At 38.1% G+C, this 16,816-nt stretch overlaps 1 protein-coding gene across 6 annotated transcripts in view; it reads right to left on the bottom strand.

Moving 5' to 3' along the window:
• The window catches only part of RALGAPA1 (Ral GTPase activating protein catalytic subunit alpha 1), a 195,868-nt gene that overhangs the window by 111,532 nt on the left and 67,520 nt on the right, over window positions 1-16,816 (bottom strand). For 3 of the 6 annotated variants that reach the window (XM_040968825.1, XM_040968826.1, XM_040968827.1), the window contains exons 17-19: window positions 5,446-5,613; window positions 2,232-2,356; window positions 777-993 (exon numbers count right to left, since the gene is read on the bottom strand). In XM_040968825.1, coding sequence (XP_040824759.1) covers window positions 777-993; window positions 2,232-2,356; window positions 5,446-5,613 — 510 coding nt within the window. Of the gene's footprint in view, window positions 1-776; window positions 994-2,231; window positions 2,357-4,071; window positions 5,614-14,848; window positions 14,990-16,816 lie in introns of all 6 variants that reach the window. The other 3 variants (XM_040968822.1, XM_040968823.1, XM_040968824.1) reach the window with 2 other exon arrangements.

The following is a 16,816-nucleotide window of genomic DNA, read 5'->3' as shown; positions in this document are numbered from 1 at the left end:
AAAAACATAGATTCCTATAACTTATTATTAGCATTAACTTATTATTAACATCAATTAAGACGCATATGATTTGTCATTGTTACTCTTATCCATTTTCTGCTAGCTGATGACAAACACACTTACCTCTTTTCAAATATTATATAATCTCCAATAGTGGAATATATGGTAAGATGACATATTTATGGTAAAAACCATCTTTATTTTAAAGTCACATGCCAGTCTGAGATTACAGTACTGTACAATTCATAATTGGAAGAAACACGTAGTTCCACAAAACATCTCTCTCAGCTTCTTACAAACTCGGTTCCCAACATCTTGGCTTTTATTTTTTTTAAAAAAATTCTGGTATTCTCTACTGACTGCCAAGGATGAAACAGAATCACAGTGGAATAGCTATGTGACAGCAATACAGCACAAGGCCACATCACAAGGCAGCTACTCAGCAAGGCCCCGGCTCTATTGCATTCTACGGATCTGGCCGGTACCCCAACTGTGAGTCTGTGCAACAGGCACCTCATCACCACGGCTAGGCTGCATCTGAATAACAAATCAATCCTAAACTATTTTTCTTTCTACACTGTCCGAGAGTCCACTGTTTCTCTGTTTTTCAGATGCTTTTAGTTTTGCCAATAGTCTGAGATGACTGCTTAAAATCACTTTAGGAATTTCACCAAGAGGTAAAATAAGAACATGGGGAATCATAGAGTGACACTGGTGAGGATGCTCCTAAGGGAAGCAATGAACAGAACACAGGACTCAGACAGGAAGATACTTGCTGTCAAACTTCCGGCCATCATACTGGAAGGCGCTGAAGGAATCCGAGTGACTGTCGGAGCTGATCAGGTCGCTGCTCCCCGCGCTGGCGGGCGAGGTCCACTCGGAGGGCACACCAGGGTCGTCCACCGGGCGCGGCTGGTTCTGCTTGTTGAGAATATCCGGGAGGTCTTTGGGAATTTCAAGGCCACCAGGACTACTTCCTCTTCTCGTCATGATCTGAAAATTCAAGAAACACTTTACCATTAAAAAATAAATAAATAACTTGTTTTTCATTCTCCTTAGACATATGAGACATTTAATTTCTAAGATAACCATGGTGAAAAATACTGAGATTTGGGACCTGAAGTAGAAACGATAAAATTCACTCAATGACCACCCTAGGTCACTGAATGTAACTGAAGCCTGAACTAAAAGCAAAGACCCAAATATCAGATGGTGCTGAGCCTGAGAACCAGGCAGTGAATGCAAGCCAAAACATCAGGATAGCAGCAGCAGACAGGGAGAGAGGCAGGAACCATGGTAACAACACGCACCTATAATAATTCTAAAACAACTTTCACCCACCCCCAAGAAACAAGCCTAGTTTAAAAACTGCACTTTTGGGTTTGGCATTGTGCCATAACGAGTTAAGCTTCAGCTGGTAACATTGGCATTCCACAGGAGCGCCAGTTCAAGTCCCGGCTGCTCCACTTCGATCCAGCTCCCTGCTAACGGCTTGGGAAAACAGAAAATGGCTCAAGCAGCCACACCGCAGGCTTGGATGAAGTGTCTTTTCTGATTTGGCTTGGTCAAACCCGCCAGCGACTGCAGCCATTTGGGGAATGAGCCAGGAGATGGAGGATCCTGCGCATGCTCCTTTCTCTCTCTCCCTCGCTCCCTTCCTCCCTCTCTCATCTCTGTCTCTGTCTCTCTCCCTCCCCCATCTCCACCCCAGCCCCTTCTTCCCTTCAACTCTGCCTTTCACATAAATCTTTTTCTTTTTTAAATCCACTTTCAGGAATCCGTTTCTAACAACTAAACATTCCTAGTGATAACAAAAAGTCTAGTCTCATTTTGCCATGATCATAACATTCAAGATCAAAGTAACTTTTAAGCCCTTCAAGGATATCTGGAAGGTCACTTGTGCTGTTAGAACCACGAGGCAAGACTAGTAAGACTTCATTTCTTCTGCTGAGAGCTGGTGACGGTGCCAGGGTAACGGACGAGACAAGAGCTGCTCAGCTGGCAAAGCAGTGGCTCACACGTCTGCATGGGAGCATATGGGCATTCCAATCTCACCCTGGTGGAGCCTGCTCCATTCACATCTTGATTTACTCACACAAATTGTTAAATTTGGGGGGAAGCATGCTTTGAATAAAAATGTTCAACTATCCATGGCACACACACAAAAATGTATCTTTTAGTTTCTTTCCCCCTTTCTCTTCAAACTAAATGAGTGAAACAGTAAAACTTACCGAGGCATTACCACTTCGGAGTCGTTCTGCTATAAACTCATCCATCAGATCGGGAACATTAGCACTGCTGCTGCCAATATCACTATTAAGAGGAGGCAGTTTGGGGCTCACGTCCTCTTTATTGACTAAAAGTAAATAAATAACTATATATAATGAGGAAAAACTTAACTGCATTTTCTACACTTGAATAAACAAAACAACCCCCAACAAAATACCTTATGCCACATTAATTTGCCAAACATGCACTTTATGAATAATTTCCCTTTTTAGATTTAAGAATTAGTACATTGATATTTACTTTATATAACTAAGCAGATGTTAGTCAATCTTCAGTATAACCTTATCCAGCAAGAAAGCTTACAGATAAGCATGAGTTGGAAGTTAGGTTAATATTGCCTATAAAGAAACTGGTATATTTATCTTTCTTCCTGCCTCTATGCTAAAATTTAGAGCCTGAAGAATTTATAATTCCAATTTTTACTCAAAGAATGCAATCAAGGAATATATCCCTTGAATCTATGCAAACCTCAGTAGGCCATAAGTACCTCAAAATTTGGATAAGAATTTTTATGTTAATACATGATTTCTACCATAAAATTTAATTTTAGAGCTTGAAGAAAAGCTTCACAAAGTCTTTAATGTTAAAAAAAATCCACAATAATCATTTCAATTTTTTTTATGACATCAGAATTTACATTACCACAAAAATTTTAAACTTGGAGAATTAACATAGGAAAAAAGATGCTGTCTGTCAGGACTGTGCTGTTCGAAAGTTGATTTCTCTGTAGTAATAAAATCAGGACTACTTATATTTCTAATAAACTACAAAGCATTTCAGGCTAAGAAAAATATACTGGTCAGAAGTTCACTGTGAAATACCATTATCTTTATATCACCGGCCAGGCTTTGCTGCGCTGTCAAATACTGCCCTCAAGTGGCATTAATGGCTCAATGCAAGATGCATTATATAGCATTGTTAATCATGCTAACAAAACCACGTTAAAATAAAATAAAAACCTACCTTACTGCTGAAAGTTAATTTTGTAAGTCCATAAAGTTATCTTAACTTTGAATTAAGATTAAATGGTTACCATACTCTTTGTTTCTGCACTCTGTTCAGAGGCTCCATATTTAAACTATGATTGACTATCATGAAACCTTTACGCATATCTGAAATCTCAGATAAGAGGAAATAGTTAAGTGTTCAAGGACATAATCAGCATTCCACAGCCGAATGCAAAACCAAAAGAGCCTACAGCATGCTTGGAAATGGCTTAAAAGTGACTGAATCTATTTCAAAATTTAAGATGCGATTTCTGCTCCAACAACAGTTACAATGTTTGCGCTGGTTCTAGAATGTGGCTTTCTTTTATGCTTGATGTCAAAGTAATTTTCTATGAGAAAAAAAAACACACATAAAACTAGATTTATTGGCACTAAAGATAAACTTGATTATGTATTTTTAAATCTGATGTCCTTCTAGACGTAACAGACACTGGGGTGAGGGACAAAGCGTAACAACTCCTCAGCCACTCAGTGCTAGAGATTCAGAAAAAACCTCTGACTTCGGTAGCCTTGGAAAGGTCGTCAAGATTTTCTTAGTTCTTCCTCTTTCCTATCCTACTGTTCAGCAGCAAAGAGGTTTAACTATAGGCCTTGGAAGGGAAATTAGTAACTTAAATAAACATTGTATGCTGGGGAAAGGCGCATGCATAACCAAACAGAGAGAAAGCAGTGACCATCCCAAAGCTTTTTGATTGCTCATAGCTTGCTTCAGCTGCACCAAGCCAGACTGGTGCTGTCTTTCTCCTTTTGCGCTCTGCACACTGTTAGTGCTCACCTGCAGCCTTCCTTCCAAAATAGCCCATTACATGACTGTACAGATCCCTCAGTGGCGCCTCTGGTGGCATTCTGTTCTGCCTCTGTGGGGAAACATTTGCCTTCGGCTTCGAAAGAGCATGTACAACAGTTTTATAAACGCCACCCAGGGAGCCCTGCGGTAGTCCTGCCTCGTGACTCGATGGCCTAAGGGTGCTACGACTACCTGGCTGACCGCTGGCAACGTCTTCTCTTTGCAATACAGTGGTGGGAACCTCTGGGGATTCCCTCATTGCCTTGCTACTCACTGATGCTGTGCTAGGTGTATCTAGAGGCCGGTACACACCAGGTTTTACTAGATCTGAGCCAGCATTCGAACTGGCAGGGATGTTGCTGGTACTGCTACTGCTACTACTGCTGAAGCCCCCGAGCTTCCGGAGTCTCGTCTTCCATGGAGCCTCTTTGTTCTCCAGCGGATTGTAAAACTGAACTGACTCAGTAGATGGCCTAAAAGTAACATGGACGCTATTTCGCTTTTTAGTAGCAATTTTCATGATTTTGGCCCTGTGGGTTACTGTTTCAGACAAGCTCCTTTTAGTTGGAGAAAGCTTGCTAGTGCTGGAAACATGAGGCATTCTGCGGTTAACAGGTGCTTTTAGTGTAGTTTTCTTGGCATGCATAACATAGGGGACAGTGATTTTTTCATTAATTTGCACACCCTTAAGCTTTTCAACTACTGTTATGTCTACGCAGGCATCTAATTCTGTGGCTGTCTGTCTAAGCAGGTGTTTCCTTTTCTCTTTGTCACAGGGGCTCTCAGAACTAGACTCCGATGACTGCTTAGCAGTGCTCACTTGCTTAGATGCTTCCGAAGTTTGTGTTTTCCCAAAACTGTCTGACTGATTAGCTGCAATATGACTCATGAAGACAGCTGAGCTTGGTTCTTTTTGAAACTGCATGTTTTCTGGAGTCCCAGCGACAGAGGTGACATTTTCTGATTTAATTTCCTGATCTACATATTCCAACTTATCTAAGGATGAGCGTTCATCCCGACTTGCTGCAATAACCACTTCCTGAGAAGGTGCGACGCTACCTAGCTCATGTTTATCATGATTTTCCTGGTTTTCCTTAAAATATTCTTTCAGAGAGGAAAGAAGATCGTCATCTCCTTCAAGGTCAATGTACTGGATTTGTTCAAGGGCTGAATCTGCAAGTTCTACTGGACCTATCAAATGACAAAGATGATCATATATGCTATCACCAACTTCCAGAGAAGACTCTCTACTGTGGATGTCAGTGAGGTGGCTTTCAGTGGATCTAGTTATTGAAGAAGCCTCTGTGGAACTCTGCAAGCTTGGTGCGTGACGGGATGAACTGTCTACGACAGGAACTGCACCTTTGGCTCGCTCAACAGTGAATGGTTCCAGGATGTCGGAAGTGCTGCTGCTTCGAGGCAATGGCGGCTCCTCACTCAAGGCCCCAAAAACTTCACTGCCAGTTTCTTCGCTTTGTGAAAAATGCCTGACTCTGGTGGAGCGGGGAAGTATCTGAGCATCATCGATATCTGTAAAAGAGAACAATTACACAGAGTAGGAACCACACGAAGACACCAGATGCACTCATTCCAACCACAGCCTAAGCATATGTCTTAAAATTTAAAAAAAAAAAAAGAAAAAACTGAGAATTTTTATAAGCTCAATGAAGGAAAACCAATTAAAAATATAAATCTGTTCTTTTAAACAGAATGATGGATACAAGCCAATAGAGCGTGTAGTGTCAATGAATTAGAAAACTACCAAAACACATTTTTAATGTTAACATGCAGAGAAAACAATGGAGTAATGGAACATTTGGAAGTGCGGTTAAAGATAGAGCTGTGCCAATTAAATCAAGCAATTCAACCTTTTCGATTTTCCTAAACTCTAAGCAGACAAAATAGATCTTAGTAAACTTCATCCAAACATTCCACTGTAGACTTCTAGAGTCTCATCAATTCCCCTTCTTCATCCCGTTCTTCTCCCCCAATCACACTGCACCAGTGAACATCTTTACTCTCTTCCTAAACATCTGTCAGGAAATTGTTCTACTAAGCCGTTGGACTTTTATCATTGCATCAAATTCAGTACATTCTAAAAAATACTAATTATACCTTTCCATTTTTGACAAAACGCCATTTAAATTGCTAAAAAGAAATCTTACCTATCTATCAGTGGCCCTTTTTCATTAAGTAACCATCACCCTCTAAAAACCTAACCTACAAGTTCTTTCCCTCTCTAAGAATCTGAGCTTTTGGAGTCAATGTGGATCAGAGGTCATCTATTTGAACCCTGTTACAGAGGAGGAAACTGCCGCCCCACAGGTCAGGTGACTTCCTCAAGGTTACAGTCACAGTCTTGAGAGCTCAGCTTAGTGTTCCATGTCACCACACAGTTCTCATTGCCTTAAATGCTAAGGACATGGGGGAACCCTGAAACACATGCATGAAACTAAAAATCGCAAGATTCAATATCATTTGGTTGTTCAAATTTATACAAATTCTCATAGAGGAATTTTTGGAGTAAAATATGATGTCTGAGTCCTTCATGGCTTTTAATTACATAGGAATTCTTTGTTTTCAGATGCCAACAAAATATAATGAAAAAAGGGGATGGAGTCAAAAGAGGAGTTATGGCTACTTATTAGGCATGTAATTAATGTAAAAGGTAAAAGTAACAAAAATGTGTCAGAACAAAATAAGATAATTTAGATGCAGACTAAAGCAGTGGCTATCCCAGGAACCCGAGGAACCTTGATATGAGGTCTAAAACTCAGGTTTCCTTGCTGTAGACTTTGGAGAGCAAGCTCCCCATTTCTAAAATGGGGATGGTCAAAGCATCACAGTATGGCAAGAGAAGGAAATTGTTTGGCTATTACATTATTATCTCCTTTTTATATGCTCCAAATTGATCTACTTTCAACAAAGGATTGTATTATGCCAAAATTCTGGAAGATTCCTGACGACCTATGTATAGGCTCTCAGTAAAGGTCAAGTCCAGAGTGTCAGGTGGAATCCAAACAAAGACTGCTGTCATCAGCTGAGGGGAACAGAGTACTTTAAAAATTAATACTGGCGTTCTTCAGGGAGCATTCTGCTTAGGTGTTTTTCTAAAGGAAAACCAAAATGTTTCCTTACAAACTTCATAAATATGTTACTGCAATACATAACTGATCCATGCTTGTGACTCTTGATGAATACATTTTGGCTTATTCTATCTCCCTGATAATATCTATCTGAAGGGGTTTCAAACATTCAAAATTCATTCAAACTCCTGAGTTTCATACCATACAATATTCCAAAAGATTCAGCAAAAAAAGATAAAGACTATGAAATCGCTTTATCAAAAGTCTTAAATATTTATAATTGGAATATCATTTCATGAATGCTCAAACTTCAAAACATTAAAATGCTACAAGACTAGCAAATATATGAACTTTAGAAAGAAAGATGACTAGTTTTAACATTTGTCTCCTTTTCAATATTTTGCAATGCTTTCATTACAAAGAAATCAGGAAAAATTACAGTGTAGTTATTTTTAGGAATTTTTTCCTAAACCTAGTCCTAACTTTTCTTATGAGGAAAGGCAACCACTACTATAGCCCTTGTGTTTCTTCCCTAAAATTTTGTTATTTATATATATGAGTATCTAAAACTTTAATGAAATGTTCAAAGGTCAAGGGCTTTTGAAAGCGTAATTGGATATTTTCTGGGAATAATAATACAGTGTTCTAGAATTCAAACAAGTATTTACATAGTTTTAATTTAAACATAAATCTTACAAGGGCACATGAGCAAACTAATTACAGAAAATCAAAGAAGTAAGCAATTGCTGATTGTTTAACAATGATAACACTTGACTTTGGCAAAGAAAATATACCTGAGTTTCACAGAGGACAAAAAAGCTAACTAAGGGCTGAACTACATTTAGTATCTTCAACATCCTTAGAATTATTCTGAACATATTATATATCTTAACTCCTTTAACTCTCCCAAAGCTTCATTAGGTAGATGTTACTATCTCTACTGTATCAACTGTTTAAGTAATTTGCTCCAGAATAGTGATTTGAAAGCATATTACTCTGTAGTCTTAATGTTTTTTCTTTCCCACCAAGATAATTGTATTTGAAAGGCAGAGTGACAAGGAAAAAGAACTATTCCATCTGCTGGTTCACTCTCCAAACTGCAGAAATGGCTGAGGCTGGGCCAGCCAAGGGCAGCAAGAGCAGGAACTCCACCTGGGTCTCCCTGTGGGTACAAAGGACCCAAGCATTGGGGAAAACTTGCACTGCCTCCCCAGGTCCCTTTAACTGGTAGAAGACGAGAAGTAGCAAAGCTGGGAGCTCTGCTGTGGGATGCCAACAATCCAAGCAGCTGTTTAATTTGCTGTACCAAAATGTCGATGCTAATTTTAACAGAATCATAATCTTTTGAATGTGCTATGTATCTCACATATATTTTATATTTTGCAACAATTTGCTAATTTCATAAAGAAAATTTAGGAGCTGGCAAAATTAACTGTATTATAAAGAAATACTGTTGCAGGAACTGGAGGCGTGAACCAGTGTAAGCAACTTTTCAGTCTCTTGCTGCCTTCCAAATAAAATGAAAATAAATTTGAAAAACAAACAGTAAAGCAGCATGTGGATTTATCTTACAAATAAAAATACAGCAAAATAAAATATGAGCAAATTATACAGAGGAAAAGAATTTAGAAGCTGAATACGTGGCTCAATGTTTTTAAAATAAGAGGCTTTAGATTTTCATCTTAAGTGTTAAAATTCCTTAATGAGGAAAGTAGAGAAATCTTTCCACCAGCAACAAAAAGGAAGGCTTCCGCACACAGAGGAAAACCTCCCTGTAGCGTCTACAGGTTATAAAAATGTCACATTTTACTTCCAGGTTTATTTAATAATGCTCAGCATTGGACAGTATTGCTAGATTTTAAAAACAGGTTTTTTTTTCCCTTACCATTGTATTTCAAATCAAAGTTTTCTTTAAAAGTTTCAAAAGCTGAGCACTTAAGTGTATTAGTTTGTAACATCTAAGGAAAAAGTTCTTTTGCCTAGAATTTAAGTTTCTTGGTCATTTTTGTCTTACTCATCAAATATCCTCAGGGCTTTGAGGGGTATTTGTAACACAGTATGCACTTAATCAATAACCTATACATTAAAACATTATAGTATTTTATAAAATATAAATAAATAGGGCAAGTAGAAAGCACGCTTCTTCCGTGAAGTTGAATCCTGCTACTTGGTAAAGGTTAAGCTAATTTCTCAAGAGAAAACCTATTGAATATAGATTACTATTTCACTACAAAATTTTAATACTCTCTGAAACTCATTTTTACCAAAATTAGATATTTTTTTTAATCACATACAAATATGAACTACAGTGCGTTTATGGCTACTGATTCTAAAGTACATTTACATTATTTTACACAGAAACTGATGATGTTTTGAAACTCAAGTATTTTCTAATTACGTAAAGGGAATAACAATGTAAAGACAAAAAGAGCATTTGTGTTTGAAATTTCATTATTGAGAGGCTACTACAGATTCTACATCTTCTAAAGCATCATTTATGTCACCTGAAATCATTTGAAATGAGTGAAAAACAACAAACTAACTTCGGTGATTCTGAACCCCTAAGTTTAGCCCCCTAAAACTACACTCAATTCCCACTCTTCTATGCTTCTAACACTGTTTCCCTATGTTTAAGCTCTGCACACAAATGACCAACATAGTTTTAATATAAGAAAAATCACCGTGTTTTGTTTATGGATATGTTACATAATACTATTATTTTAGGTTCACGTTTTCTTGATATACTTATCAAAGTTTTACAGACATTGTCAGTCTAAAAATAACTGATTTGGAATTACGCTGCAGTCAGATTAAGGACAGAAAAGCTGCAACAGATCACTATCCAATTGCATATTATGAGGCCAAGGAAAAAACTGACTGTATGCAAAGAAGGCCAGACCTGTTGGAGTAGAGATAGAAAATTTGCCTGATGAGGCAGAATTTATGAAGGGTATAGGGACGTTATTGTCTTTCTCACAAGTACAAAGACCAAGATATTTTGGTTTCTATGGAGTGCAATTCAATTAATACAGCACTGTTAGTAAGAAAACTGGACTGCTCATCCTCCAAGCATTACCAGCCTACATACTGGGGCCTGGATGGACTAGACTAACAGCATAGAAACACCAACTGTCAGTTTTGTAAAGTGTTTAGAAGTGGGTCTGTAAGATTATTTTTAGAGAAATCCAAGTACTTGATTAGAAAACAACAAATAAGATACTGCTGTAGACATGTTGGGAAAGCCAGGTGCCCATCACACTTAGGCTCTTCTGACACTGAAGCTAATGTGCCTAAGAACAGGGCTTAAACTTCCTAGCATCTCTTTAACCCATCTGCAGGGAACACAAAGACTGAGTTACCAGCCTTTCTGCAAAGTGCAGTCTAGCACAGTAACTCCCAAAGGCTGACAGGAGAGGTGCTGGGGAAAATGTATTTACCCACAGACCAACACAAGCAGAGCTCTTAAAAGTGGTTAGATATTTGTGCAAACCCCAGCATGCTGTTTCAAAAGCTGAGGCATAGACCTAGGTTTTAAAAAAAAAAGGGGGGGGCACTGCCAATGTCCTTGAATTAGTTCTCAGAGATTAGGAAACATTTGAGAAGGACATTCAGCTACTCAACCAGTTTAGTCTGTTATCTGCACAGGAAGTTACACCACACATCCTCACATTCAGAATTAACACAGGTAGAACGGGCATTCCAGAAGGATCAAGGAGGAAAAGGGGGCTGGAGAGAGAATTATAAAACTGACAATCCACTGTTGGAGATTTTAGTAGGATTTTTTTTAAAGAAATTAAAAGGAGTTTAATTCACCCCAAAATTATTCAGGAGTTTCAGGTGAATGTTTTTCTGACAAATTCTACTTTTAAATAAAAACTTGAATGACTGTCCATGAATGGTTCTACTGTTTTTACTTCTGATTTATTTTCGGCAAACCAGTTATTCGAAACTTTCAGCTCCTGATTTTAGAGATACATCCAGGAAATACTTTTAGTTCATTTAAGCATGCTCACAGAAGGCAGATGTATAAAATGATAAATATTTTTCATTTTATACAGTCACATTCCTTTTTAATTCCCTTCGAAGGTATCTTACCCAAGTGTGGAAAATGAAGATAGTAACACATAAAACTGTATTCCTTTCAAATATTTTTCATGATCATTTAAATCCAAATAACATCTATACAAAATGTACACAGATGTTTCTGCATCCACATAAATATAACTGTGGCATATTCCTTTGTTCATTGTTTTGTTTGTTTCTCAAGGAATTAGGTACACTGAAAAAGACAAAGCAGGCGCTTTCCCTCATATTCCGTCAGCCTATGGGAACAGGTGAGCGTGGAAATAGGCTTAAAGAAACAAAACAGCAACAAGCCACCACCAGTCATTAGGAAAATGGCAGGGAAACACCCCTACGAAGAATGACAGGAAAACAGCTAAGAACATGCAAATTCTGAGCTAGCACATTATGCATGACTAATTGTACTGAACAGCAATAGAATTTTAAGTGTAAAATGTTTGTGGGGGCATAGAAACAAAATTAATCTATGGTGATGGCAATTAAAAAGTGTTTGTGGTAGTGATGGAGTGGGTAGGGACCAACTGAATCATTAGCGAACTTTCGAGATAATGAAAATACTCTACATTTTATTTGGGGAGAAGATCAGGGATGTATGATTTTTGAAATACACTGGCCTGAATCAGGATCTGTGCATTTTATTATTTTTTGCTTTTTTAAAGATTTATTTTATTTTTATTGGAAAGGCAGATATACAGAGAGGAGAGACAGAGAGGAAGATCTTCTGTCCGATGATTCACTCCCCAGGTGGCTGCAACAGCTGGAGCTGAGCCAATCCAAAGCCAGGAACCTCTTCCGGGTCTCCCACGCAGTGCAGGGTCCCAAAGCTTTGGGCCGTCCTCGACTGCTTTCCCAGGCCACAGGCAGGGAGCTGGATGGGAAGCGGGGCTGCCAGGATTAGAACTGGCGCCCATATAGGATCCCAGGCGTGCAAGGCGAGGACCTTAACCACTGCGCCATTGCGCCGGGCCCGCATTTTATTATTTTAATCAAATCCAGAATAAAAAGAAAACTTTTGGATCCAACACAGTAGATTAGAGGCTAAAGTCCTCGCCTTGCACACACTGGGATCCCATGTGGGCGCCAGATGTAATCCCAAGGCCCTGCTTCTCATCCAACTCCCTGCTTGTGGCCTGGGAAAGCAGTTGCCGACAGCCCAAAGTCTTGGAATCCTGCACCCGTGTAGGAGACCCAAAAGAAGCTCCTAGCTCCTGGCTTCGGCTCAGCACAGTTTGAGCCATTGTGGCCACTTGGAGAGTGAATCAACAGACGAAAGATCTTCTTCTCTGTCTCTCTTCCTCTCTGTATATCTGCCTTTCTGATAAAAAATAAAATAAATCTTAGGGAAAAAAAATTTTTCCAATACAGGAGATCAAGGACCTGAGGAAGAAGTGAAAGCTGAATTGTTTCTGAGGATATCTGGAATTTGAAGCTTCACAGAATGGTCTAAAAATGCATGCGTCCTGCTGTAAATATAAGATTACAGATCCACTTTTCATATGCAGTTTTCACTTCCTTTGGATATATTCCTAGGAATGTGGTAGCTGGGTCATACAGCAGGTTTATTTGCAGTTCTCTAAGCACTCTCCATTCTGACGTCCATAGTGGTTGTTCTAGCCTACACTCCCATCACAATGAAGGAGGGGACCTTTCTCTCCACATCCACACCAGCAGGTGTTGTTAGCAGAGTTCTGCATGTAGGCCAACCTCACTGGAGTTAGATGGAACCAGAAAGTGGTTTTCATTTGTATCTCCCTGATAGCTAGGGAGCCTGAGCATCTTTTCATGTATCTATCAGCCATTTGAATTTCTTTTGAAAAATGTTCATTTCCTTGACCCATTTCTTCACAGGGTCAGTAGAAAAGTGAATAAAGAAACTGTGGTGCATCTATTCCACGGAACACTACTCAGCCACTAAAAAGAATGAGATTCTACAATTTGCAACCAAATGGTCCCAACTAGAGACCATTATGCTTAGCGAAACAGTCAATCCCAAAAAGACAAATATCATCTATTCCCTCTGATAAGGCAACCTTCATACAAACTGTAAGATCAATAGGTCTTTCAATTTTGTTTTTGTTGCAACTCACAGGTTTTTATATTTTATATTTTTGTACCTGCAATGTCGGATACACTTAAATAGCAGACAGATGAAACTACAATTGCTTATGAAAGACTATACTATTGTAATAACATGGGGGAAATCAGTTGGGGAGGGAATTTGGACAGAGTGTAACAAAACTGCAGAGACTATGGAATTTGATCATAAGACTAAATATACAGTAAAGAAGAAAAAATATATACAAATATTAAGTTAAAAAGGAAAAAAGGTCAAAATGTAGAAGAGTGATTATCTCAGACTTGGAACGGTATGGTGGAGGGGAGGTAGGGGAAGGCTGTGTAATGGATATCAAAATACAGTTATGGGCCCGGAGGTGTGGCCTAGCGGCTAAAGTCCTCGCCTTGAACACGTCGGGATCCCATATGGCCACCAGTTCTAATACCAGCAGCTCCACTTCTCATCCAGCTCCCTGCTTGTGGCCTGGGAAAGCAGTCGAGGATGGCCCAAAGCTGTGGGATCCTGCACCTGTATAGGATACCCAGAACAAGTTTCTGGCTCCTGGCTTCAGATTGGCATAGCATCGGCCACTGCGCTCACTTGGGGAGTCAATCATCGGACGGAAGATCTTCCTCTCTGTCTCTCCTCCTCTCTCTATATCTGACTTTGTAATAAAAAAAATAAAATAAATATTCAAAATAGTTATATAGAAAGAACAAATCTGTGTGTTCGATACACAATGCAGGGGCGTGGGAAGTGTAGCTCGCAATATACTCCAATTTACTAATGGTCAGAAGAGAGGAACTTGCAAGGCTCCACACACGTTATGATGAAGGGGGAGATGAAGATGCTGACTGCACTGATTTTTTTTTAAGTGTATATTGTATATTTGGCCATGTATTAAAGTATACCCTTTAGGTAGCTGTCACCGTAATGGTGTAATCAAAAAAATTTTTTGTAATTCAGAAAATGGAAAAACAAACTGCCTTGTTTGATCATTATGCATAAAAAACACACTCCTACATTTTGTCATAACAAATATAAACATGAACATTCATTCACAGACACAGATTACAATGACCACTGCCGTTACTTAGTTCTATTATTACAGATGATCAAAAACAGGCAAATAGTTCAAGATTTACCAAGTGTCATTACCCAAACCATGGGAAATTAAACATAGGCTCTGATTATTTTCCAACTCATCTAAGACATCTATCACATAAATACATGAAAACACATTACTTTGTTTTACCATCTGAAAGGAATAAAAATTCAAACATAATAAGAAAATTGACCATTTACAACTATAAATATCAGACATTGGCACAGCACTAAACTTAGCACTTCCATAATGAATTGCAAGGATAGCATTAAAGTTCAAATAACTCAAAAGGTTGATTTCTCAATCACTTCCCAAGTTCCCCATACCTCCCCCAAAGAAATTAACTTTGAAGAGTTTATTTGATTAAGCAAAATTTGAAAGCAGAGGATTAAAAAGTGAAAAAGGGGGTGCAGAAATTAGCAGAGGTGGCACTACCTGAAAGCTCATCAGAAAGGGGAGTGAGAACAATATCAGGCAAGAAGGGTTTGGAAGTATGGATCAGAACAGGCGCACTTTTAGCACTGCGTATATAGGCCGATGGCAGAGCACATTCACCAATGGATCGGCTTCTCATGGCTTCAAAAAAGGACAAGAAAGAAGTGGGGAAGGAAAAAAGAAGAGTGACTATAATGAAAGGCTTGTGTCACAGAAAAAGCAGCAACAGAGAAAACTAAAAGATATAAAGGAAGGAAATTTTAAATTAAAACATTTCAGCACGGCAAATACTGGCAAGCTGTGAAAAAAAAAAAGAAATCAGAGAACACGCAGAATATTTTGAATGCAACATTTTGGTGTAAAGCAGGAAAATGCTTTTATTATGAGCAACCACAATGGAATAGCATTAAAAAAAAAACCTAGATACTTTAATTAGCACTATCTTCTCAAAATCAAGAATTGAGAAATTCATTCAATAGAAATACTGAGAAGAACTCAATATTATTAGTTCCAAGAAATTTTTGGTACCATAGGTGAGCATTTTTCTAGGTAATTCTTAGCTATTCTTCTCAAAGAAGCTGAACAAACCATTCCTACTTTTGTACTCATCATCAAATAAAGATTCCAAGTCACTCACAGGGTTTTTTTTTTAAATCTTACATAATTCATAATCAAAAAGATTTAGCATCTTGATTAATATTTTTTCCTGGCAAGAGAAAAATGCTCAGTCAAACCAGTCTCTTATTAAAGTGAAATGAGGTAATTTAAAACTTTAAACAGAAAATAGAAGGAATTTTGTAATCAGAATTAAAAAGTCAAGTTCTTGAGAAAAACAGGCCATTGTATGCTTATTCAAATCATAAACACATAGAAACTTAAAAGACTACTTTTAAAGATTAAAAAAAAAACACTTTTAGCTAAGTTATTTTCTAAAAATTTAACTTATAGCCACATTTTGTAATTCCCTAGAAAGTAATCACCGGTTCATAAAATTGAAGACAAATTTGAGTTTATTTAAAAGTAAATTAGCAATCAAGCAAGCACTAAAGTGGACTGAATCAATGCTGCATAATATCACAGTGATGATGATAAAAAAAAAAATACCAAAATTACTTTCAATGTGGACATCAGTTTTACAGCCGATGCTGGACTTCCTGAGTCTGAACAAGACATACGCTCTGGTGACGATCTCCTTGTCAGTGAAACATCACATACTTCTAACGTCCTCTCATTCAGCTCCCGCACAGAATTTCACACTACTCACCGAAATTAAATACCCTTTCATCAGAGCACGGTCTGGTGTATCGCTAATATCTTGGTTTCCTCTCTTTGTAACAGATTGCATCACACATGAAAATTCATCTCACCTGAGCTTTTCTGACCTCCTTATAAGAAATACACCAAAACAAGAAATCCCTGCTTTTCAAAAAATAGCTCTTTTTAGTGGATTGTGTCTTACGTCAGCCTTGGGTTACTTTCCAAATGCACAAGTACATCCTATTATCCTTCCTACTTTCTGCCACTATATAAACTCGTTCAACTTGTAATGAATATCTATACTTGCGTGGTAGTTCAGCATAATTAACTGAAAAACAGAAGTTTTAGGTTGGGAAGATATGTAGGAGAAAAAAACAGTAGTCAAAAAATAATGTGCTATATTTCTTATAACTGGAAAAAACTCGCATTTTTCAAAAATGTATGAATGTTGCAAAATAAAGGACTCTTAAAGAGGTATACGTAAGCATCATCTGTGATAACTTATGAAAATTCACAATACCTTAAACATGATGGCAACATTTGGCCTTCAAGGTATAGCATATCATGTAATTTATTCAAATGGATTTCCAAGTGAACTCCTAGTCAAAACATCAGAATCTGGTCCTATTAGAGAGTTAATGCTGGATTCATGTCCCTTTTGAGAAAATGAGTGACAATCATATAATTCAATTTAAAACAACAAAAACTATG

This window comes from Ochotona curzoniae, unplaced genomic scaffold (assembly GCF_017591425.1).
Source record: "Ochotona curzoniae isolate NIBS_2020 unplaced genomic scaffold, NIBS_Ocur_1.0 scaffold_4701, whole genome shotgun sequence".
NCBI classification, from domain to species: domain Eukaryota; kingdom Metazoa; phylum Chordata; class Mammalia; order Lagomorpha; family Ochotonidae; genus Ochotona; species Ochotona curzoniae.
The sequence above is the reverse complement of the archived record's forward strand: the minus strand, read 5'-3'. Positions and strand labels throughout refer to the sequence as shown.